The sequence below is a fragment of the Aethalodelphis obliquidens genome, unplaced genomic scaffold (genome assembly GCF_003676395.1).
Source record: "Aethalodelphis obliquidens isolate GAN/ISIS:26980383/991018 unplaced genomic scaffold, ASM367639v1 scaffold56, whole genome shotgun sequence".
NCBI lineage: Eukaryota > Metazoa > Chordata > Mammalia > Artiodactyla > Delphinidae > Aethalodelphis > Aethalodelphis obliquidens.
The window spans coordinates 12,190,519-12,216,993 of NW_020838000.1; the positions used below are offsets into that span (position 1 = coordinate 12,190,519).

The 26,475-nt window shown below is 40.4% G+C and overlaps 1 protein-coding gene across 2 annotated transcripts in view; it reads right to left on the reverse strand.

Annotated features, from left to right (window-relative positions):
- The window catches only part of MRPL3 (mitochondrial ribosomal protein L3), a 44,876-nt gene extending 26,059 nt beyond the window's left edge, over positions 1 to 18,817 (reverse strand). The window contains exons 1-6 of one of the 2 annotated variants that reach the window (XR_003428617.1): positions 18,587 to 18,816; positions 17,390 to 17,574; positions 16,260 to 16,351; positions 14,048 to 14,146; positions 3,786 to 3,885; positions 2,180 to 2,240 (exon numbers count right to left, since the gene is read on the reverse strand). Coding sequence is in view for 1 of the 2 variants with exons in the window: in XM_027086618.1 (XP_026942419.1) it covers positions 2,180 to 2,240; positions 3,786 to 3,885; positions 14,048 to 14,146; positions 16,260 to 16,351; positions 17,390 to 17,574; positions 18,587 to 18,678 (629 nt within the window). In the remaining variant the exon portion in view is untranslated. Of the gene's footprint in view, positions 1 to 2,179; positions 2,241 to 3,785; positions 3,886 to 14,047; positions 14,147 to 16,259; positions 16,352 to 17,389; positions 17,575 to 18,586 lie in introns of both variants that reach the window. The other variant, XM_027086618.1, reaches the window with a different exon arrangement.
- Positions 18,818 to 26,475: the final 7,658 nt, after the last annotated feature.

The window sequence follows — 26,475 nt, forward strand, 5'->3', positions numbered from 1 at the left end:
TCCAGGCGGTCACAAAGCACCGAGCTGATCTCCCTGTGCTATGCGGCTGCTTCCCACTAGCTATCTACCTTACATTTGGTAGTGTATATATGTCCATGCCTCTCTCTCGCTTTGCCACAGCTTACCCTTCCCCCTCCCCATATCCTCAAGTCCTTTCTCTAGTAGGTCTGTGTCTTTATTCCTATCTTACCCCTAGGTTCTTCATGACATTTTTTTTTTCTTAAATTCCATATATATGTGTTAGCATACAGTATTTGCCTTTCTCTTTCTGACTTACTTCACTCTGTATGACAGATTCCAGGTCTATCCACCTCATTACACATAGCTCAATTTCGTTTCTTTTTATGGCTGAGTAATATTCCACTGTATATATTTGCCACATCTTCTTTATCCATTCATCTGATGATGGACACTTAGGTTGTTTCCATCTCTGGGCTATTGTAAATAGAGCTGCAATGAACATTTTGGTACATGACTCTTTTTGAATTATGGTTTTCTCAGGGTATATGCCCAGTAGTGGGGTTCCTGGGTCATATGGTAGTTCTATTTGTAGTTTTTTAAGGAACCTCCATACTGTTCTCCACAGTGGCTGTATCAATTTACATTCCCACCAACAGTGCAAGAGGGTTCCCTTTTCTCCACACCCTCTCCAGCATTTATTGTTTCTAGATTTTTTGATGATGGCCATTCTGAGTGGTGTGAGATGATATCTCATTGTAGTTTTGATTTGCATTTCTCTAATGATTAGTGATGTTGAGCATTCTTTCATGTGTTTGTTGGCAGTCTGTGTATCTTCTTTGGAGAAATGTCTATTTAGGTCTTCTGCCCATTTTTGGATTGGGTTGTTTGTTTTTTTGTTATTGAGCTGCATGAGTTGCTTATAAATTTTGGAGATTAATCCTTTGTCAGTTGCTTCATTTGCAAATATTTTCTCCCATTCTGAGGGTTGTCTTTTGGTCTTGTTTATGGTTTCCTTTGCTGTGCAGAAGCTTTGAAGTTTCATTAGGTCCCATTTGTTTATTTTTGTTTTTATTTCCATTTCTCTAGGAGGTGGGTCAAAAAGGATCTTGCTGTGATTTATGTCATAGAGTGTTCTGCCTATGTTTTCCTCTAAGAGTTTGATAGTTTCTGGCCTTACATTTAGGTCTTTAATCCATTTTGAGCTTATTTTTGTGTATGGTGTTAGGGAGTGATCTAATCTCATACTTTTACATGTACCTGTCCAGTTTTCCCAGCACCACTTATTGAAGAGGCTGTCCTTTCTCCACTGTACATTCCTGCCTCCTTTTATCAAAGATAAGGTGACCATATGTGCATGGCCTGAACAATTTCTATATAAACACATTTAAAGGCTTGGTGACTTCATTCCATAGTGAGATAACCTCAACTGATTTTTGAAAAAATACTTCTGTAAGATTTAAAGTTTCCTGGAGATTATCTAGCCAGTACTGGGCTTATCTTAACAGATGGTAAGATATTAAAAAAAAACTACAGTACCCCAAATACCACCACCCAACATAAGTATGATTCAAAGTCAGCATTTCTGTTAGAGTGAAAATTAAGTGTTAATTTCTACCAAATTTGAACCCTTGTTTACACATGACAAAATATTTTGCTTTTATGGAAGAGGTCTCTTCTAGTGCTAAGAGATGATGCCATGCTGTTGAAGACGCCTAAGGTGTAATCCTATTTCTTCTTTCAGCTCATGAAAGGATTTTAACACAGTTCCACAAACGCTTTATACAGTTAGTTACCTTAGGGGAACCTTAAGCACAACTATCGCAAATAGTGCAAGATGTTTGTAATTTAACTGCTTCCCTTATCTTTCACCAACAAACCAAATGCCACCTTTGGTCTTCAAACAGATGTGGGCACAGCTCACAAGGAACATGAGTTCCTTGTGGGAACTCAGTAATGGACCTTTCTCTTAATCCCATCTCAAGAAGCACACATCTCAGTTCAAAAGATGTAACCCAAAGTGAACTCTTCACATACAGCTAATTCGGTGCAATTTAAAAACCAGTACCATCAGTAACATTAAGGATTAGAGTTATGAATGAGAATAATGGTTACTTATCCTTTATTCACTGACTTTGAAAGGCTGCACTTCTTTCACTCACTCTGCTGTGTTTTAATATACAAAGAAAACAAAAGGAAAAAACCTGTTACGTGGACCTACGTTTTGGCCGTGACATCCACATACTGTCCTGGGCGAAAGTGAGCAGCATAAAGAGGAGTGCCTTTATGAAAGAAAACAAAAAATCAGTATGAAATCAGCCCAAAAACAACTTCATTAAACATAAACTACATACAGGAAGCCTTCTAGCTATCAGATTTCAAAATGTCAGGAGAGTCTCTTCTGCAATTTTAATTATTAGAAATGTCAACAATAAAATAATAAAACTGCTCAACAAATGTATTTTAATGGACTGTATGTAGGCTGAAGTATGGGGCACATGGTGCTGGAGTGGCCAACAGCCCACGGCCACTGGTGCGCTTGTGCCTTCACAGAGGCCAACGTGATACTGGCTGAAACAGGCAACTCCTGTGACAACACTGTTCCTGCTGGTAAATACATGAGATTCTTGGTTGTTTCTGTGAATAACAATATGTTAAGATGTATTTCCTATTTCAAATAAGGAAAATAAAAATAAGAGAATGACTCAAAAAACACTGGGGCTGGATCAAGTCTTTTTTTTTTTTCCTATTGGAGACAAGTTATCCAAAAATAGGAATCAACATTAACATCATCCAGTAAAAGACTTTTTTTTTAAAGCTGGAACCAATGTAGTAGAGAATGTAATCAAAAGCTATTTTGTTTGTTTAAAACAGGGAGTAAAGTGCTGTAGGTTTAGTGTCCTTAAGGTAGGACCCAACGTGGATTTATATGGGCAGAGAAAAACCTTCATTTAAGAAAAAATAGGGGAGATTAAAAAGTGACCGAATTTCTACAAGGTTGAATGACCTGAACTGCTGATATTTGACCATTTTTCACCCCCCCACACAAAAAATATCATATGGTTTGTGCTACAGCAAAAGTTAATGTGGACTTAATTTTTATACTTGTTAGTTTAATTCCATGTACTTTACCTCAAAGATGAAAAACTTGCACTTCAAAAAATACCTTCAATTCTAAGTTATATCAAGGCTGACTCTACTGCCCCTATTAATCAGGCCTATTGCAATTGTATTCTACTTCAAGAAATTCAGTTCAGGTATTAAAATATCAAATCTTAAAACATCCTTCTACAGTCTACTTGTTAGAGAACTCAAGTTCAAGAGATAGGGAGCTTTTCTGAAGTTCAAAGACATCAAAATGCCATTAACTATATGAACCAATATAATCATAGTGCCAAATCTTACTTTTTCAAGGTGCTATGGTCAGTCACTTTCCTGTTTCAGGCTACATTTTCTCAAATTATCCTATCTCAGTGAGGGTCTATTCTTCACTTAATAAAATGCCAGCCTACAAACAGTGAACTTCACATTTTAAAAGTTCGTTTATTTATTTGGAGTGGCTTTTCCAAATGTGAAACTCTCTGTACATTAAAAACAAAAGTGTTCCTCCCTCTTTCATGGAAAATAAAGAATTCTCTACAGTTCTTTCCACTTAAAAAAGAAAAAGACTTGTTTGTCCCTAGTGATTAAATCAGTTACAGTTCTATATTTAAAAATAAATGTTTGGGACTTTGTACTGTGAATTCAGCTTTATTGAAAGGGCTTACATTAAACAAATCACATATTTGGGTATTTTTACCTCCCTCTTCTCCCCGACCTCAGATTACCTGGTTTAATTACAGCATTATCTGTTACATTAAAGATTTTAACTTTCTCTTTTGGTGGCAATCCAAGTTCTCGGTAAAATTCCAATATAGATGTAGATTTCTAGAGGAAAAGCAGCACATATAAGTAACACATTAATTACAAAAAGTGGAATTTAATGCCTAGAGATCTAAACTAAGTTACTAACACTCCAGGAAAACAAATTAAAGAGCACTCTGCTTCCCCAATGAACAAAAGAGTACTCTATAGCCCTTAATTAAGGGAGGTGAGATTTTTATCCATCACACTCAGAATTGGCATAGCGTAGCTCATATAAAGAACTGGCATAGTGTAGCTCAAAGTATACGGGGAAAGACTTTTGTTCCACAGGAAAAGAAATACAGTCATGCTCATATTTGGATTTTTTTTTTTCTTTTGCGGTACGCGGGCCTCTCACTGCCGTGGCCTCTCCTGCTGCGAAGCACAGGCTCCGGACACGCAGGCTCCGGACGCGCAGGCTCAGCAGCCATGGCCCACGGACCCAGCTGCTCCGCGGTATGTGGGATCTTCCCGGACCGGGGCACGAACCCGTGTCCATTGCATCGGCAGGTGGGCTCCCAACCACTGCGCCACCAGGGAAGCCCTCATATTTGGATTTTGACTGGAGACCGTCTGTATCAAGAACCCCAATCTTGGGAAATTTGACTCTAATTTCCCTGCTGTGTCCAAGCAGTTGGGAGGAAACATGACAAGTCACATTCAAATGTACAATCAGACTTCACAGTGAGTGCCAGTGTGGCCTGGCCAACCCACATTCCCCTGTTAAATCCCTCTCACACCCACATTCACCTGTTAAATCCCTCTCACTCCCCAAGGCAGCTCCGCCACAACCTCTTAAAACCTCCAGCATTCTCCCCTCCTTCTCCCTGCTTTGAGCTGATAATGTTGCTTCTTATTGCACTGAAAAAAACAGAAGAATCGAGAGCTCTTCCCCAAGGCTTTACCACCAAATCAATCATCACCCTCCCACCCCACTCCAGGTGCACAAGAGGCACATGGGAAGCTTTCAGAGAACACCAAGGCCAAGGCCTCAGCTTGGAGGCTGTAACTTCACCAGTCTAAGGGGGCATCCAGGTGTCAGCATATTTTCAGCACTCCATACGGTTCTGATGTGAATCTGGGGCTGGGAACCACAATAACAGATGAACTGTCCATGTTCTTATTAAAGCCAAATCCTTCACTGTGTGCTGACTCCTACCTCCTCTCACCTACTCAATGGCTTTACTCCTGAAACTGTCCCCACCATCTTCTTAATCAACAATTTCCCCCTTTCCACTCGAACTTTCCTAGCAGCATAAAAGAATCACAATAACTCACATCAAAACACAAACCTTTCCTTGGCCACATTATCTCCTCCAGCTAATCTTTCTGTGCCTGCCCACGACAAGGCTTTCATCAGGGGCTTCCAGCCCCTCGTACTCAATGGGACGTGCTGGTCAAAATCACCAAATGCCCTGGTCACCATGAGCACTGCTTGGCACAGGCAGCTGCTCTCTCCTTGGAAGGCCTCCACTCCACTTCCAGCTACTACTCCCTGGTTCTTTCACAGGCTAATGACCCACTTTTCTAACATCCACCCCAAATTCTACTCTGAACCGCAAATTTTTCTGCCCAATTGCCAAGTCAACATTTCACTTTGATGTCACACAACAACTCAAGTTTAACACATCTAAACTTGAACTCAACACGCTCCTGCCCCGCCAGGCCTGCTCTCCTCGTCTTCCCAATCTCAATAAACAGCAGCTCCATACTTCTGTTTAGACCAAAAATTCTATGGTCACCTACAACTCTTCTCTTTCTCACATCCCATGTCCATCCATCAGCCATTCCTGTAGCCTCTATTTAAACATATAGCCCACATCAGCCACTTCTCACTCCGACCCCAGCCAGCCGTATATCGTCTGGATTATTTCAGTAGCCTCCTATCACGTCTCCAACTTCTATACTCCTGACCCCCTGGTATGTTCTCCATTCACAGGCTGGCATGATCCTTCTAAACTCAAGTTACGTTAGTCTCCACAATGGCCTGCATCTTGTGCAGAAGAATCGAGTCCTAAGTCCTCACCATGGTTTCCAAGGTTCTACACCACCTACTCTCCTCCCAGCTTGCCCTGCCTCGGGGACAATGTGCTCCTTACCAGTCTAAGAACTCACTAAACAACAGCCTCAGGTCCTTTGCACATACTGGTCCCCCTGCCTGGAATGCCATTCTGCCAGATTTTTTTCCCTTTACCTTTTCCTCTCCATAGTCTTAAACTGCCTATGCTATTTACAACTGCAGAAAATGTCTGCCTCACTATTATAGGTACACAGAATAATGACCTGACTTACACACATCATGGAAAGATCATCACAATAAGTTTAGTGAGCATCCATCATCTCATATAGATAAAAAATTAAAGGAAACGAAAACAAATTTTTTCTTTGTGATGAAAACTCTTAGGATTTACTCTTAACTTTCACATATAATGTACAGTGTACAGTGTTAATTATATTTATCATGTTGTATGTATATCCCTAGTATTTATTTACCTTATAACTGGAAGTTTGTACCTTTTGACTGCCTTCATCCAATTCCCCCTCCTCCATCACCTGCCTCTGGTAACCACAAAACTGAAATCTTTTTCTATGAATTTGTTTGTTGAAGTATAATTGACCTATAACACTGTGAGCTCCTGGTGCAAAACAAAGTGATGCAATATTTCTATTACACAATGATCACTATTATAAGTCTAGTCACCACCTGTCACATACAAAGATATTACGTAGTTACTGACTATATTCCCCACACTGTATATTTCATACCCATGACTCATTTATTTTGCAACTGGAAGTCTGTACCTCTTAACCTCCCTCACTTATGTCTCTCCTCACGCCTCTGCCAGATTTCTGTATAATATGCTCTCTCACTTCATTCAGGTCTTCACCCAAATATCAACTTACCTTTCCTGATTTTCTACCTAAAATAGCACCACTTTCTGTCTCTTGCAATGCCCTTAGCACACTTTATTAATCTTCAAAGCACTTCCCTCCATCTGTCACAATACACATTTTTTAATTGTTTATCTTCTGTGCAATAGCTTCCCTGTCTCACCCCCAAGCCCACCAAAATGTAAGCTTCTAGAGAGCAGAGACTGTAGTGGCTGCTCCATCCCCAGCTTCTCGCAGGTCCTACTGTCTGCTCTTCCCTCCACCCCTGCTTGTTCGTTCTGCTATTGTAAATATCCTTGAATAGAAAATATCCTTGAATAGAAAACTTTATGGACAACTTATTTCCTTACCATAATGTCCTGTTGTCTTTTTTTTCTGTTTTAATTCTTAACTCTTGATATAGATACTGTAAGACTTACCAAAAAAGCTGTACCACTTCCTGATGTGAAGAGCCTCTTTCATGAGAATATAAGCAATAATATTTATCTTCCTGCTGTTCCCTCTCCCTCTGCTTCCCCTCTGCTCCTAAATGAAGCACCTGCAGGACCCCAATGAGCCACAGTACTCTACGTATGCTTACCTGTGCCTGCTCATGCCAGTCTGTTGGCCTATAATCTCCCCCCGCTATGTACTTCCAAAGCTCACTGAAAGTCTGTTAAATACATGTCTAGTCCCAGGTCCAGTGATAAGCCACACTTATCTGAAGAACATGTATTTGAATATGCAGCAAACTTCAGGTACTTGCTAATTTCAGTTTGAAATAAGAACTGTGCCCCTTTATAACTTACTGAGTAGGCTGTCCTCAGCTGACATGAAATTGGGTGGCATTGGCCTATAAGCAGAGAACTTTAGTTTCTGGATCAGTCCGCAGCCCCCCAAGAATCTCCCTGGAGCCCCCCAGTGGGACTGTGCAACAAATACTGAACAGCTCTGCTCCGGATGTCCACAGAAGATTGTTCTCTACCTCACAGAGTCCCCTCGGGAAGCTATCCTTTCTTCCAACAGTGATAACATACATTCACTCCAGTCATTCTTTATGGTTTCACTTCCCATATGCTGAAATCTAAGACTGATATTCAACATCGCTTTTACCAAGGCCCCTGCTTTTCATCCTCAGTCATACTCACTTCTTCCACAAAAGCAAACACAAAAGTTCATTTAAAAATGTGGCTCCTTGAAAAAGAAATAAAAAGAAATCCAGACTGAAAGGGAAGAAATAAAACTATCACTGTTTGCAGATGACATGATACTATATATGGAAAATCTTAAAAGATGCCATCAAAAAAACTATTAGAATAAATGAATTCAGTAAAGAGCCAGGATACAAAATTAATATATAGAAACCTGTTGTTTTTCTATGCACTAACAATGAACTATCAGAAAGAGAAATTCAGAAAACAATCCCACTTGCAATTGCAAATTATCAAAAAAATAAAATACCTAGGAATAAATCTAACCAAGGAGGTAAAAGACACTTGGACAACTAAAAGACACTGATGAAAGAAAGTGAAGATGACACAGAGAAATGGAAAGATATACCATGCTAATGGACTGGAAGAATTAATACTGTTAAAATAGTCATACTACTCAAGGCAATGTAAAGATTCAATGCAATCCCTATCAAAATACCAATGACATTGCTCACAGAACCAAAACAAAAAATCCTAAAATTTGTATGGAAACACAAAAGACCCAGAATAGACAAAACAATTTTGAGAAAGAAGAACAAAGCTGGAGGTATCATGCTCCCTGATTTCAAACTATACCACAATGCTACAGTAATCAAAGCAGTATGGTACTGGCACAAAAAGAGACACACAGATCAATAGAACAGAAGAGAGAGCCCAGAAATAAACCCACACTTAAATGGTCAACTAATCTATGACAAAAGAGGCAAGAAAATACAATGGGGAAAAGACAGCCTCTTCAATAAATGTTGTTGGGAAAACTGGAAAGCTACATGCAGAAGAATCAAACTGGACCACTTTCTCATATCATATACAAAAATAAACTCAAAATGGATTAGACTTAAATATAAGACCTGAAACCATAAAACTCCTAGAAGAAAACATAGGTAGTACAATCTTTGACCTAGATCTTGGCAAAATTTTTTTGGATCTGTCTCCTCACGCAAGGGAAACAAAAGCAAAAATAAATAAATGAAATTACATCAAACTAAAAAGTGAAGGAAACTATTAAGACAAAAAGACCACCTACTGAATGGAAGAAGATATCCACAAAAGATATATCTGATAAGGGGTCAAAATCCAAAATATACAAGGAATTCATACAATTTGACAGCAAAAGAAACCCAACAACCCAATTAACAAGTAAGCAGAAGACAAGAATAGACATTTTTCCAAAGACATACAAATGACCAAGACACTTGAAAAAACATGCTCAACATCACTAATCATCAGGGAAATGCAAATAAAACCACAATGAGATATTGCCTCCCACCTGTCAGAATGGCTATTATCAAAAAGACAAGAAACAACAAGTTTTGGAGAGGATGCGGAGAAAAGGGAACCCTTGCACACGGTTGTTAGATATGTAAATTGGTGCAGCCACTAGGGAAAACAGTATGGAGGTTGCTCAAAAATTAAAAATAGAAATACCATATAATTTAGTTACTCTATTTCTGGGTATTCTTCCAAAGAAAACAAAAACACTAATACGAAAACATATATGCACATCTATGTTCATCACAGTGTTATTTACAATAGCTAAGATATGAAAGTGACCTAAGTATCCAATGCTAGATGAATGGATAAAGATGTGTATATACGTGTACACACACACACACACACACACACACACACACACACACAAAATGGAATATTACTCAGCCATGAAAAATAGAAATCTTGCCTGCAACAACATGGATGGGTCTAGAGGATATTATGCAAAGTGAAATAAGTCAGATGGAGAAAGACAAACACCATGTGATTTCACTTATATGTGGAATCTAAAAAACAAATGAACAAAGGTAACAAAACAGAAACAGACTCATAGATACAGCGAACAAACAGGTGGTTGTCAGAGGAGGATGGGGTGGACGGGATGAGTGAAATAAGTGAGGGAGGTTAAGAGGTAAACTTCCAGTTACAAAATAAATGAGTCAGGAGGATGAAATGTACAGCATGGGGAATATAGTCAATAATATTGTAATAACTTTGTATGGTGACAGAAGGTAACTGTGAGGATCATTTTGTAACGTACAGAAATACTGAATCACTATGTTGTGTATCTGGAACTAACAGTGTTTTAGGTCAATTAAACTTCAATAAAAATTTTAAAAATGTGGATCCTTAAAATTATTTTCCTGATGTACTGGATTCAGATTTATTAAATTTTAGAACAGACTTCAATTTTATTTTTGACCTTCACATATTCCACCTGGTAACTTAAAAACATTATTTTATTAATATTGGTTTTTAAGTATTCCAGTAGGCTTATGAGAAAAATCCTGTACTTTTTTTAGTAATACAAAATGGACAAGATAAACATCTTGACTAAGTAACTATAGACTGAGACATAAAAAGGACAAAGGTAATACATACTTCCTGATTATCTTCCAATTTCACTAAAAGTGAATATTTTTTTTCTTTTAAAATCAAAATATCATAAAACTAATTGGGTATCTGCCCTGAGAAAAACCAGATGTTCAAGATGAGTTGAGTCAACAGCAGTGTAACAAAGGGCTTTTTTTCCTCTAACTTCCAAATAAATGATTTCAAAAGGCAATTTAAAAGACTGACAGCAGAGTCACACTTGGATAATCCTATCTATGAGGTTGCATTTTTTTCCTCCCTCTTCAGAGTTCTCTGCAATTATCCTCCTCACAATCAAAATGCTTCTCTGCTCCTAAGATGAATTGATTTAACCAACTTTAAGGCCACTTAGCTTCCTTATTCAAAAACACTATGTACCACATCAGTTTTTATTTATTATAAGGTACACAAATAGCAAAAGCAAAGCAGTCTAGTTTCTTGGAGGCATAAATTCTTTACAGATTAAAAAAAATAACATTCTAGCCCTATTAAAAATAAAACTGATTCAATCAACTCATTTTAGAATGCTTAACTATTTAATATTACCTATTCATAGGTGTCTCTTCTCTCTCTCAAACCCTCTATAATCAATCTACCTGCAGTTTCCCTGAGGGTTACAATGTGCAAGAGAAAGTTTGTATACTTTTAATTTCAAAAATCTTTTTCCTTTCTGAACCAAAATGCTTTACTTTTAAAGAATTCTAGAACTTCATTTTCACATCCTATTCTGATGAAAAGTCATTCAAAGACAAAACTTTTTTCTTAATATTATAATACATGACCTCTGGTCCTAGAAAAATAGTATCTTGAAGAATAAAAGGGCCTCTGTAGCACTTCTATACCAGAGTAGTGAACAGTCTTAAAAGTTTATGTCAGATAAGTGGTTAAAATTCACCACAGTATAAGAATACAGCATCCAAATCACCCTGCTGTGCTATATATTCATTGGTGAGATAAAGCTTAAGGTATGAAAACCAGAGTCTCAAATATCAAAGTAGAAATAAAAGTACTATCGTTTCTGTAATAGTTTAGTTATTATGTTATTTATTTATTTTTTTGCGGTACGTGGGCCTCTCATTGTTGTGGCCTCTCCCATTGCAGAACACAGGCTCCAGACGTGCAGGCTCAGCGGCCATGGGTCACGGGCCCAGCCACTCCGCGGCATGTGGGATCTTCCCGGACCGGGGCATGAACCCGTATCCCCTGCATCGGCAGGTGGACTCTCAACCACTGCGCCGCAAGGGAAGCCCTAGTTATTATGTTAATAAGACTTCATCAATTAGATTATCTTTATCACTAAGTAAAATAGAATAAATTGAGCTGACAAGTTCATTTTTGGAGGGGAACTTTTGTTTTTTCTTAAAAACTAAAATATTTGAGAACCAATGTGAGACTTAGAACTGGGAGAGAATTCACAGACCATCAAGTCCAATTCCTTGTCTTCATGGGTAAGAAAATGGCTGTTCAAAAAGGTGGAGTGAAGGAGCTACTGGCAGCCATGGAAGAACTCAGCTCTTTTGACCCCAGGTCCACTCATTTCCCACTATCGCACAGTCCCAAGGAAGTAATGTTCACAAATCCGCTGGAGCAGAATGGATTATCCCAACAGGACACCTGACTTACAAATACCAAGGCTGTAGAGTCATAAATTTACAAAATTGGTAATGAAATAAAGATGACAGTCCTAACAAAACACAGAAATACAATCAATTAGAAAACAGAGGTGTCTATCAAACTGAAGAACTGTTCACATGATTCACAGGAAGTTGGGCAGATATTTACACACTTAAAAATTTAAACATTTGGCATTTTTAAAAAATGTTTCCCAAAATATCACATTGTGCTTTTAATTACTGTAGTATTATCTGAACCCTGTAGGCAATAATCTGTCAGGAATAGCAGATATTACTATGAAGGCTTAATGAAAAATAAACTAACTATACTACCATAATATGCAAAAATAGCTAAGTCCTCTAATACTTACGAGATAGGCCTATTAAACCATAGTACTCCAATCAGCGCCAATTTGCTGATCAGTATATACTTATAGGACAATTCCACCTGGATTTTCTAAAACACTTTAAACACGTCTTTCCTCCAAAGCAACCCTTTCCTTGTCCCTGTCCCAAGTCATGGCATGAGCACTGACCTGCTGGGTTCTCTTCCCATACGCCCACACTCACCTGGTCTTTTATAATCCCTGCCTCTTCCAAGCCCAATGCAACTGCTCTGGGGCAAAAGACTTTTATCAACTCTCCCTGAGGGCTTAAAACAACCTCCTAAATGTCCTCCCTGCACCTGGCATCTTCTAATTTAGTTAACCATGATAACAATTTGACCACTGCCCTGGTTAAAGAATTCAGGAAGTTCCTCAAAGTTTACAAGATGAGGTCTAAACTTGTTAGCCCTCCATCCTGACAACCCCGCCTGTCACACCTTTATCACATTCTCCCCGACTGCACACTAAGATCCAGACATATGGCCCTTCTCTTACCAAGCACCAATGCTCTTCCATGCATCTGCTTCTGCAGAGCCCACTCTGCCTGGCATGCCTTTAGCACCCACCCTCCTTTCTGGTCTTCTCCCTGTGAAACCTCCTAGAATTCCCACAAGCAGAATTCGCTAATGTGCTTGTTGCATTTATAGTACTGTGTTGAGATAGTCAATTTATTAGTCCACCTTCCCTATGTATTCCCAAAGGGTGCATGTCAAGACACAATTAACAAAGTAAGGCTTTCAGAGTCTAACTGTCACTCTACCTCTTATTGGTGGGTGTCCCTGAGGGAGTTACTTAACTTCGTTATCTTTAGAGTCTGAAAAAGTAAGTTAATAAACGTAAAAGACTTAATGCCTACATACCCAGCATGTAATAAGTGCTCAAAAGTTAACTATGACAAGGAATAGGAGGCAATCGATAAACACTTGTTAGTTTTGACAGCTGCACAGAACAGGTTGTCTCCTAACTTTCATTCATATTCATTTCATAAATAATTTATAATGGAAAAATGTTAATCTAGAGACAAGCAACATTTTAGTAAACCTGAAGATGTTTTAGCAGCCATTAGTGAAAACCATCACCATTTCTAGAAAGGCATTCTCTGCTTTTAGTCATCCCCAAACCCCCCAAAATACTAATTGTGCAGATTTTTTTCACATTTAAACTACAAACTCAGCATTCTATTAGTATTCTACTTGGGAAATACACTTTATTCAGAAAAATCTGATGTGACTTCATACACAGCTTTCTTCCCAATACTGAAAACTTCTAATATATGAAAAATTAATCCTCACATGCTGTTGGAGTCAAGAGTTGAGACAATTTAGAAAAAAAATGAAAATAAACATAAAACAACCACAAAATAATCAAATAGCTACCATCTTTTGAGTGTCTGTTACATGCCAGGCACATGTGAAAAGTCTCACGTAATCCTGGTACCAAACCTCTTATTAGGTAAGTAGTATTTTTATCCACATTTTACATCTGGGCAAATACTGAAGCTTAGAAGGTGAAGTTACTTGTTCCAGACAGTGAAGGGAGGTACTGGAGCAAACGCAAAGTCTCCCAGACTCCTGGGGTCAGTAGCTCTATCAGACTGCCTCCCCCCAAATCCACAGTTCACCTCCTGGACAAGTCTGTGGCTATGGGATATCCTCAAAACTTAAAAGAATTCAGAATCTCGAAGAATTCAGGTCTAAAACTAATGAAAGGCACTATTCTAGGAATGAAAGTGCATCCTTACATGGAAACGTGATACAGTTTTTCCTCCTACAGTCAGGGCTGCCATTTTTCCATTATGATTTTCCTTTGGAGTATATTTTAGGACGTGACAGTCTCGTACCTAAAAAAACAAACATAAAAAAACTAAGTATGTGCCAGGACACATGCTACATACCAGCCACACTGAGGCCCATCCAATCCATCTTATCTCACCATACCAACCACACTCTCAAAAAAACACTGTCAAGGGGCTTCCCTGGTGGCGCAGTGATTGGGGGTCCGCCTGCCGATGCAGGGGACGCGGGTTCGTGCCCCGGTCTGGGAGGATCCCACATGCCGTGGAGCGGTTGGGCCCGTGGGCCCGTGGGCCATGGCCGCTGGGTCTGCGCGTCCGGAGCCTGTGCTCCGCAACGCGAGAGGCCACAATAGCGGGAGGCCACAGCAGGGAGAGGCTCGCGTACCAAAAAAAAAAAAAAAAAAAAAACACTGTCAAATACTGAATATAAGGCAAACAGAAAAGTTCATAAAACATAAATATACAACAAAATGAGTATTTATAAAGAAAATATGCATGTAACCACTACGCAAAAATCCCCCAAACCTCTGTGTCTCTTCCCAATTCCCCCCTCATACCCATTCCTCCTCCCCACCCTTTTTACCCCTAGAGCAGTGGCTCTCGAAGTGTGGTCCCCAGGCAAGCAGCATCAGTCACCTGGGAACTCTGTGAAAATGCAGGTTCTCAGGCCTCAGCCAAGACCTACTAAATCAGAACCTGTGTTTTATAAGCCCTCCAGGTGATTCTGAGGTAAAGTCTGAGAAGAACTGTCCTAGAAATAACCACCTCTCTTGACATTTATGGTAATCATTTAACTTTTCATTATAATTACTACCTTTGAAAGTATTGTTTAATCCTATAGTTCAGTGCTGCCTGTTGAACCTTTATGTAAATGGAGTCAGACCACAAATACTCCTCCATATTTTCCTGCTTTCACTCAAGATTCTATAGGTAAGGTTCTCCCATACTGTTGTGTGCGGCTCTATTCTGTCCATTTTCACTGTCACTCAGCACTCCATCATGTAAATACACCATGATTTATTTACCCATTCTACCATGATGGACATGGGAGTTATTTCTACTTTTGGAGTATTAAGAGTAATGCTGCTATAAATCATCTGTTCATATTTTCTAGTAACACTCAGGAGTGGAACTGGGAGACCACTGGTTCACGTACCTCAACTTTTCCATAATGCTAAACTATTTCCTGAAGCAGCTGTACCAATTTACAATCCCACCCATCATCCCTAAAAGCTCCCAAAGTTCTGTAGAGTTCCAGAAACTATAATCCTTTCCTTGATCATTCAGAGTCAGTAAAAACTTACTAAGGGCTTACAGGCCACCTGTGTCTGTCAGCACTGGAAGCACTTACATGCATGAGGTCTCATTTTACTCCCCATCTCCTCCCTAAACGCTTGTCTAAGGCCTGACTCCAATATGAACTGAGCTGTTCAAAGTGATCTGGGCAATGAAGGTCTCAACTTTATCAGTGATCTTTTTATAATAATGATAAAGACAATAACAGCTAACATTTATTGGACATTTAATATTGTTTTAAATTTTAAGTGCTTGACATTTAGAATCTTGTGCAAGCCTCACAATAACCCTTTGAGGGAGATCATAGTGATTTCTTCTACAGAATAAAATTATTCTTTTACAGATAAGACACAATGCTCCAAGGAACACAGCTAGAAAATGGCAGAACCAACATCTGAGGTATTCTGGTTCCAGGGCCTATATTCTTAAGCATTAGAGCTTAACCTTATCTCAGAGAACAAAATGTTACTTCCCCAGACAAAAGTGTTACATTCTGAGTTAGTAAAGAGATCAAAATTACAATTTTGAATTGAAAGAACTCCATAAATGAAAATAAGATGGGACTGAGATTTTTTCTGATTATGAATTAAACTAGTAGATCTGTAAGAAGCTAGATTACAATTTTTTTTTAATTAATTGCCCCAGTTATCCCAATGCCAGTATAAAGAAAGCCACCACTCAGGCATGAGTGAGAACATTCACTGACACCATCAGAAGTAAAGCTCTTTTACAGTATCTATGCTCGACTTTACCTCTTCTTCACCACACAGTCAAATGTTTCAGGATACAAATATTGGCCATTTAGGTTTGCACAAATAGATCTCAGCACACACATAGATTTGTTACATCTTCTGTTTCTTACCTGAAGTAATGTGACCACATGCTTCTGACCATCTTTGGTCCACAAGGGCATCATGCCTAACTTCATTGCAATAAGGCCTACTCTAGAGGAACCTGGCAATTAAAAACAAATCAATACTCACACAGACTTTTCAACATTTGTCAACACGATACAATGGTATTTCCTAAATTTTGCTTTCATATAAAGAGCAAGCAGATAAGAAACATGCTGATATATTCATACAGTAAAATACAACTGTTCCTTACAGATATAAATGCCTTCAGCCATACCTGACATAATATACTGGTACTCAATAAATCTCCGTAAAATAAAAAATATAAGAAAACCGTACAAAATAAAGAAAATAGTTAAACTGATATATTCTGGTATTTAAAATAGTGGTATTAATAGAGGGCATGATAAATCCATCATTATGCTTTGCTTTCCTAATATCAATTCATATCCAACCTCATTAATTAGGGAACATCTACTTCTCAAATTCTAAGAAGTTAGCTGGAGTTACTGAGATGACACAAGTGGTCATGTTGCTAAAATATGTCAGCATCCACCATGACACTTAGATTTGTTGCATAAATTGATAAAGTTGCTCCACTAAGAATTCTAGCCATTAAACAATTCAACAGCCACAATAACCCCCAACCAACGACAACTCCATGAACAGGAAAGGCCTTATGCTTTTTGGTCTGGCCACACATGGATTTAGCACTCTACCAGGCACACAGAGCTGATTCTGGGGTTATGCTTGGCAGGCGTGGAGTGGCAGAATACCCCAGCTACAAACGTCTGTGTGATACCTTACAGTTTAGATCACACTCTTCCAGCTTTTCTTCCCTGATTTATTTTATATTATTTTTCATCTGAAGAAAACAAGAAAACGTTTGCAGAACAATTCTCTTTTCACCTACAAAGCAGTTTCTTGAGGAAGTCTTGATGATCATCAGACAGTCACTAACAGTAGACTAGGATGCTGGAAATATACTTGCAAAGCAAACCATAATGAAATAGACACACTTAAGACATGAAAAATAAATTAAAGAGATGATAAATTGATTCAGAAGTCACTACGATTTTAAACGTGCCAGTCAGACAGTAATTAGGCGATGAGAACACAACATATACAAAATAACCACCTGGTTCCCAAGGATGTATAGGCCACGGCTCATCTTTCAGAGGACAGAGTTTACTTGCTAATTGGGCTTTATTTTCATCAGAGACCAACTGCTTAACAAAGGGAATATTTTCTTCAGAAAGATGCTCATCCCACCAAGTACCACTCTTGCCATGGAGACTTCTAACCAAAAGCCAGATGTCTGTTCTGTAAAAATAAAAATTAGAAAACAAAGCACAATTCAAAAGGTTCCCCACTTAATGTACAGAAGGGAGGTCACATGAGTTGGAAAGTGTAGTCAGGGCCTTTGGAAAGGGTTTGGATTCTGTTCTAGTTTTTTCCCTGACATTCCTCATGATAATAATGGGGCTCATATTTCAACTGTTAATAGTTACCCTGGAGGAAAAGTTCTTCCTCTTCTCCTCTGGGATAAACAGATTTCTAACAGAGTAGTCCTATGTAGACAAGAGAAGCCACAGGTCCACTAGAACATGTACGTTAACAGTTTACATCCAGTAGAGGTGACAAAATGTGGGGTTACTGATCCTTCTCTGATAAACCCCTGTAATGACATGGCCTTGGCTCAGAGTGGTGAAGAAATTGGGTGTGCAAATTCTAAAATCCATAAAAGACATGACCTGTGACTAGCTGAACACACCAAGGGAGACCTTACGGGACGGAGGTCAGGAAAGAGATGTGTAATTCTTGCCAGGAGGGTCGGAAAAGAAGTAAATCTTCCTGCGATCTATCTCTTTTGTAGGCATGTAAATACATCCAGGCTAGAGTCCCAATTTTTCACTTATTAGTTAAGTGACCTTGGGCAAATCACTTTTCTCTAAGCTTCCTTTTTACCTGCAAAGCGGAATAATGATAGGACAGGAAAATGATGGTATCTGTAAAACGGACGATAGCAGCTCTAAGGTGAGGCTACATGACGTAAGGAGCCTAATGTTCCTAAAAGAACATTTATTACACAGTAAACGCTCACTAATTGGCAGATAATATTATTGCTGTTGGTAATGCTTGTTTTAATGCTCATCAGCATTAAAAAGCAAAAAACCCCACATCTCCAATCCTTCAAAGGGCACGTCCTTAGAGCAATGATTCTTACTCTTCAGGCCTGGACGGAACCCCCTCCTACCCCACGCCGGGCCAGGCCACAGCCCGAGGCCATAGGTGCAGGCACCACGCCGCACCCTCGTCTGTCCTCCGCACCTACCTGTTCTCCGAGCCCCGGGCAGCGCCCAGACCGCCCGCGCCGCGGCCCAGCACCCGGGCGCCGGTCCGAGCCAGCAGCCTCCAACCGGGCATGACTAGGCCGGAAGGGCGCAACCCCTTCACCTCCGGGCGCCCCGCCGCTCCGCTTTCAGGGCGTCCCAGCGCCGGCGACCCAGTCCGCAGAGCCCTCCCGAACCGTCCAACCGGCCGCCCCCCACTGCCCTTTCGGACGAAGAGCTGGAGGAGCCACTTCCGGTCCGTTCGCAAAGCGCGCCGGGGCCGAGGTGAGGCCCGGGAACTACAGTTCCGCCTCCTGAATAGTGCTACGTCGGGATCGAGTCGGCTGGGGAGGGTGGGGTCTAACTGACTCGGCTCTCCAGGGGTGGAAAAAAAAGGATGCTCGGAGTTTAAACTTTAGGAGAATGAGGCGAACTAGGGACAGGCTTCCTAAGGAAACGAAATCACTTCTAAGTAATGTCTGTTGTGGGGCAGCTCATTGTACTAAGCAGCGCTTGATAATCTTACATTGGCTTACGTTCAAAACAGCCCCGAAGGGAGGCACACAGACTTAGAGTTTTGGTGCTGGTCCAAAATAGCACATCCAGCAGATGGGCAGAGTCAGCACTGAAACAGTGTTGGAATGTACTAGTAGAATATGGCCAAGTTGATGATGTGTGACTTCCAGGGGTGAATCATAAAAGGTATTGCTACTGTGTCTTGGGCTCTTGGACGGCTCCCTATGGGGAAAGCCAGCGGTCATGTTCTGCTGACACTCAAACAGCCCTGTGGAGAGGCCCATGTGAAGAGGAACCAATTTTCCAGCTAGGAGTGAACCACCTAGGAAGGGGATCCTCCAGTCCCAGGCAACCTTTCAGATGATTGCAATTCATGAAAAACTTTGAGCCTGAACCACCCAGCCAAGGAACTCATGGGCTCCTGACCAGAAGAAACTGCCACAGAGAATAAATGATTACTCTCATTTTGAGTCACTAAATAGATACCTAATACACCTTAAGTGCAAATAAACCTAATCACCATGGATGTATCTTGGGCATTCATTCTATTACTCCAAAAGTTTGTTTCCTTCTTGGTCAAATGTGTGTTTTTAGAAATTCAGAAATAAAAACTTAAAAGTTTAGCTATTTCAAGACCCTCTTTTATTCAAGATCTGGCTACCCTAGCTTAAAAAGTCCAGGCAATGGTCAATTCCTGGTAACTACTTGGACTGTTCTCTAAAAATAAAAATTAGAAAACAAAGCACAGTCTCTAAATGTTTGCTTTGTTTTCTCATCTTAGCCTGGCTTCCCAGTTATTTGAGAATAGCCCTTTATTGAACAAGCATGTCTTGAGGTGTGCTGTATGCAAGAAGCTGGAAATAAAAAGACTTGCCTATTACTGCCAGTGGCTAGCATTTCTTGTGCATATAGTATGCTATTATATGTGCTGAGTATTGTGGAAGCCCATTCGTCAGAGACCACCAGGGGCACGCCCAAACTCAAACAAGGTTAAGTTTAATTAGCTTGCTGCAGCAAGAGAGAGCATACACCTGAGGATGTCTCTATACAAACGAGTTATAAGATTTAGACTTATGCTGGGTGGCATCAGGAAAACAGGGACTTATTTTGGAATGGATGCTATCAAGGACAATTCAGCATTTGGGTGTCTCAATACTTTTGTTCTGGAGGAACGAAGGAAAAAGTGAGACTGGGGATGATGATGGTGAGGGAGCAGAAATCACTCAGATGAAGGAACTGTTAGTCATTTTGTAGCTGAGGTGTGACCTTGGTTGTGTTCTGTTAGAAGTGTTGTGTTGACATTCCATTATAAATTAAACACCGCAGTCTGATTCCTAACAGGATTCATGTTGACTTTTTCAGTGTATTTCCTCACTTGATCTTTATGATAACCCCATGTGATAATACTATAATTATCTCCATTTTACAATTGAGAAAATAAACACAGAGAGATTACACAAGTTCACTCAACTAGTAAGGGCCAAGATTTAAATCTCAGCAGTGTGCCCACAGAGCCTGTGCTCTCAGCCATTCTGTTTCTTTGATTCTGTAAGACAAATGTGTTATTACTCTTCTGTTGGAATTCCTGTCACTAAGAGGAAAATTGGTAAGTGATCCTATCACACACTGTGGTCTGTGAGGCCTGAGGACTCAGCCATTCAGTCTAACTTTTCCCCTAGTGCCAAAACTCTCCTGGTCCATAATGGCAACCTTGAGTCAATGAAATCCTTAGCAGATGCTACTGCTGAACCGAATCAAAGCAAAACATACTTTGTCTGCTGTCACACAGCACACATCTCCTGATTGCCAGCTGGGTCTGGGAGGTATCATCTTACTTGATTTAGTCACTATGGAGTGCTGCTAATTCACAAGGACCAGTCCAGTTCTCAAGCGACTCAACCAGGTCTCCTTTAGGGAGCTGAGCTCAAGCTTCCCAGCATTTCTAATGTCATCCTTCAGAGACTCCCTGGACCCTGGGACACTGATATCAGCCTCTCTGGGACTTCCGTTTCTCACTGGAACAAAGATAGCCCCCATTATCTCCCTTTAGTGCTACCATTCTGTAATCCTTGTTCCTCTAATTCAGACCAAAGCTGTTGTAATAAATGTTCACTTCTGAATTTCCAATGCCATGGCCAACAAAAGAGAACCATCTTAGAAGGAGTAAGTTTCAAACCAAGGATTTATTGGAAAGTATCTTTTTCATGTATTCCCGCCTTTAGGCCCTTCAATTGGTTCTTACACTGTTTGTGATATGTCCTGTTTGGTTGGCTGCTTGCAGAATGATACATTTTTCATTGCTGATTAGTTTATATTTTACATTCCTTTATGCTATCTCTTAGCTCATAACATGCCTTATATTTGAAATTAAAAATTGATTTAAGTTTAGACTTCTAATTAAATTACCCTTGGCTTTCTTCCATTTTTCTAAAGTTGTAAGAATTTAGCATATTTTAAAATTGGTAGAGACTTTATGAAAGTTTGTTGAGCATTAGATGGGGAATAGATAAAATGAACTTTAGGAAATTTTGAACTTTGAGATCCCATTGCTAATTAGAATAGAAAACTTAAATGGCCATATTGCAGAATCAGTAAGAAGACGAATTCTGCCTCAATGTCCTCCAGTAAGACTAAATTACAATGTTCAATTTCAGTATAAAGCTTTTAAAAACATATTTTTTTATTTATAAATCCTAATTCTCCCACAGATTTTAGGGTTCCAAGAGCTGATCAGCATGAAAGCACATTTGTCTTGAAGCCTAAAAAGGAAGAAGAAAAAGAGGAGGAGGAGGAGGGGGAAGAAGCAGCAGCAGCAGCAGCAGCAGTGTGACCATGTGGTGATGTGGGTTACAGTTTCCCAGCAGTCCGTCCTTATACTCAGAATGGTTCTGAAACTTAATGTAATTAAACCCATATACATTTCTTTACAGTTCTCTGATGGCTGAACAAAAATGTTGGCAGCAGACAGTGGAGCATCACACACCCAAGGACAAGATGCTTTCAGTCAAGGGCAGCTCCTTCCCCCTGGTCTTCTCCAGGTGCTGTGTAGTTTTGATGGCTGAAGTGTAGCTCTAGACCAGAGAATACTCTTGTTATCTGGAGCCATGGTCATGGTCCTGTCTGAGCCCAGAATATACAGAGTCTTGAGAAATTCTAGAGAATGAGTTCATTTGGGATTTTGATTATAGTTGGAAAGGGTCCCAGAAGGATGAGACATAACCAACACTTAAATTGTGCTAAGTGGCAAGCACTGTTCTAAGTGCTTTCCAACTCACTCCTCACCTATGAAGTATGTACTATTATTCTCATCCTCATTTACAGATATGGAAATTGAGGCACAGGGAAGATAAGCAGCTCATCCAAGGTCACAAACCATAAGTTTATCAAGTAAGCCATGGAGCCAGGAGTTGAACCCAGGCAGGCTGACTCCAGAGTCCAGTGCTTTACTGCTCTGTTGCACTGCCTCTCACCCAAGAGAAGAAAAATGTGCATCTGAAGGGTAACAGTTGAATTATTCCTTGAGGGGAGAGTAAGAGTCCCCAGGAGCAGAATAGAGAAAGGACAGCCTAGGAAGAAAATGTAGTTCCAGTTACTATTGCTGGGTAATAAATCACTGCAAACTTTTTGGCATAGAACAACCACTATTTAATTTTTTGTATGCCTCCTGTTGGTTGAGAATTCAGAAAGGGCACTGTGGGGACAGCTTGTTTCTGCTTCATGTTCCACTGAGATGACTCAAAGACCAGGGGTGATGTCAGCTGTGGGGCTGAAATCATTTGAAGGCGCCTTCACTTCATGTCTGGTGTTCGATGCTGCCTGTCAGTCAGGACTTCAACTAGGCTGTTCTCTGGAACACCTATGTGGTCCCTCCATGTGGCTGCTTGGGGTTCCTCACAACATGAGGGTTGGATCCCAAGAGCAAGCATCCCAAGAGAACCAGATATAAGCTGTGTTACCTTTTATGACCTAACCTCAGAAATCACATGTCATTACTTCGCTTCAGACACAGCCAGCCCAGGTTCAAGGAATAGAGACCCATGCCTCAATGTGAGCACTGAGTCACATTGTCACATGGGATGGGAGACAGGGTTACCACCATCTTTAGAAAGTATAGTCTGCCACAAACACCATGAGTGTGTCCATGTGAAAGGATAGAATTGCATCTATGCAGTTGCAGGGATTGATCAATTGCTGATTGACCAATACTGTGACAGGTCTCCCTTGTGAAAATGTTTCAGATTATGTCTGGCTGGAAAGAAAATAAGATTTATTCCAGATTTTATTCTGCTTCCTAGTGCAACTTTTTGGTAAATATCTAGTATTTCCTCCATTTGGAGAGACAAAGGCCAGGCTTGAAGGACTGTGGGTGTCCAGGAAGACTTGAATGTGACCCAGCATGAACAGCACATTCTGGGACAGAAGAGGAGATTGACCATCAAACAGGCTGAGCCACTGACCCTAAATGCCCTTCAATTGGTGCCTGTGCCCCTTAGTTGCAAGGACTGGGCAGCTGAGGTGGGTCCAGGAGGCGTGGCCGGCTGCAGGGGCAGGGAGGGCACTGCCAAGCTGCTCAGGGGTCAGGTAGTGACAGCGGTTCCTCCCTCTGTGGTATTTAGACTCCAACCAGGCCTAGCAGGATTGTCATGGCAACTCGCCTGTCTGCACCGCTGAGCTGAGACAGGATTCCCTTAGTAACTGAGGAGCCCAGAAGATGATGCTTAAAATAATCTTTTATGCCCAGGCAGAAATGCCTTTGCAGTTTTAACCATGAAACATCATGGGGCATGACTTTCACTTCCACTTTATTTCAAAATGGAACAAAATGGCTTTTAAAAGCAGGAATTTCCACCATGGGCCAAACGCTGTCTTTGCTCCACAAAGTATGCATCCCACTGAAACCAATGAGCATCACACCCAAGTTACTGAGAGGAAACACTGGTCACTATTATATAAATTACCTTCAAATAGGGCAGGCCATCTCTGGCTGAAATCACTGGGCTTCATCTAATCTCTTTTGTATTTCCTATTGAAGTCCCAGCAAGTCTCTCAGTAGGGCAAATAGTTATGCTTGGCAAGAGTTTAACACTTGGGCCGTTTAGCCTGACAGTTTCTCGCGTCTGATGCCCTCCCCACTCACACCACCTCTCCAATTTTTCCTCATCTCCAAGGCCTACCTCCCCACTGAGGACTCCCTCATCATCACTAGACCTGCCTGTTAATTCCTCTCTCTTAGCACTTACTGCATATATTACATTCTTGTACGGTATTATTCTCTTTTATTATAAGTAGTGAGGAGGCTTAAGTTTATGAGCCATGCGTTCTTGACAAGATTGCAAACTCTTTCAAGGCAGGGTAATATTAATGTATTTCCTCAGTTCTCCCAGAAATCCTACATTTATGATAAGAGCTCCAGGGGAATTCCCTGGTGGTCCAGTGGTTAGAACTCCATATTTTCACTGCCAAGGGCGTGGGTTCAATCCTTGGTCAGGGAACTAAGGATCCTGCAAGCCATGTGTTACCCACCCCCACGAAAAAGAAATATTATATATATATGTATAATATATATGTTTTATATATATATATAATAAGAGCTCCAGAAACACTTGAAAATTTTTTGTTTGTTTGTTTTTGTTTTTTGCGGTACACGGGCCTCTCACTGCTGTAGCCTCTCCCGCCCCGGAGCACAGGCTCCGGACGCGCAGGCCCAGCGGCCATGGCTCACGGGCCGAGCCGCTCCACAGCACGCGGTATCCTCCCGGACCAGGGCACAAACCTGTGTCCCCTGCATCGGCAGGCGGACTCTCAACAACTGCGCCACCAGGGAAGCCCTGGAAACACTTGAAAATTTTAGTGGTGATGGTGGCACAACTTTGTGAATATACTAAAAACCACTGAGATGTACACTTTGAAAGGGAGAATTTGAGGTATGTGAATTATACGTCAGTAAAAAATATATGAATCTGATGTGAAATATCAAGAGTAGTCAGAATTATCTCACCAACAGAAGTCGAGGCAAACCCAGAACCATAGCTTGGGTGAAAGGGCCTGAACTTGGGTTACCAAATGACTAACAAGAGCAAAAGACTCTGTTTTGCTCACCAACATGCTCCTTTTGCCTCATCCACCAACATCAGGAGCAAAGGACTTGATAGCCTCATATAATAGCTAGGAGCAGACTTTTTTTAGAAGTGGGAAAGTCGGGGTTCAGATCCTGTGTCTGCTACTATTTCCATGCACCTGGGGGGAATCACTTAGTTTCTCTGAGCGTCCTCATCTATAAAAAAAAAACAACCCTCTTAAGGAAACAGTACAGAGGAAATGAAATGATGCATGCAAAGTGCTTAACACAGTAGTTGGCACATAGTAAGAACTAAAAAAAGTGTCGACTACTATCACTACTAATAATATTTACATTCACTTTCTGTTAGATATTGTAATAATTGTGAAAAATCTTGACTTATCCTTTCCTAACTTTCTCATTGGTATTTTGTACATGAACAAGTTCATCTTGATGCAGTCATGCAAGTTTCCTAACAGGTGTTAGGACATCTCTTTGTCATTGTTTTGCCTCTAGTGTCCTTTATCTCCATGTTTTCTGATCTCCTTCCAATACCACAGAAATATAGCATATGAAAGAATAGTGTTTTCATTGTTTAAAAACATCACCATTATCACCACCATCATCATCATTGTCACCATCATTTTATCATCACCAGCACCACCACCATCATCATCAGCTTTATCACCATCACCACCACCTTCTTCGTCAGCTTTATCATCACCATCACCATCATCATCTTTATCATCCTCATCATCACACTACCATCAAGGAGACTGGGCTCCTTTCTGGACAAGGTATAATATGCTAAGCCTACTCTTCTCTCTTCCTTCTGTTTCTTTCTTTACCCTTGGAATCCACACTCTTCAGTCAAGGAGCAGTGCAGAGAATGCCAGGTGTGGGTAGGCAAACTTTGCCTTAAAGTTTCCTTCAAGTGAATAGTCATTATGGGAACAGTAATTTGTCTGAGAGAATATGAGTTTTCTGGAAAAAGAACCACTGCTATATCACACCAGTAGTAATGGTAGTAATGAAAAGACTCATAATAATTTTTTGAGCCACTTATATAGTGTTGGGTGTAATGGTAAATGTTTTGCAAATATTATTATTTAATCCCCACAACAGTTTATTAGGAAAGTATTGTGGCTGGAGAGGTTAGATAAATTTTGCAAGATGGATACTTAGTAAACATCCATAGGAAAGGCATGTACCTAGTCCAGCCTGCTTTAGAACCCAGGTCTCCTAATTCCCATTCTATTTTTCCACTTTACATGATGCTGAGCCCTTGGGTTTGCTGTTTTGGGTGACTGAAAGCAG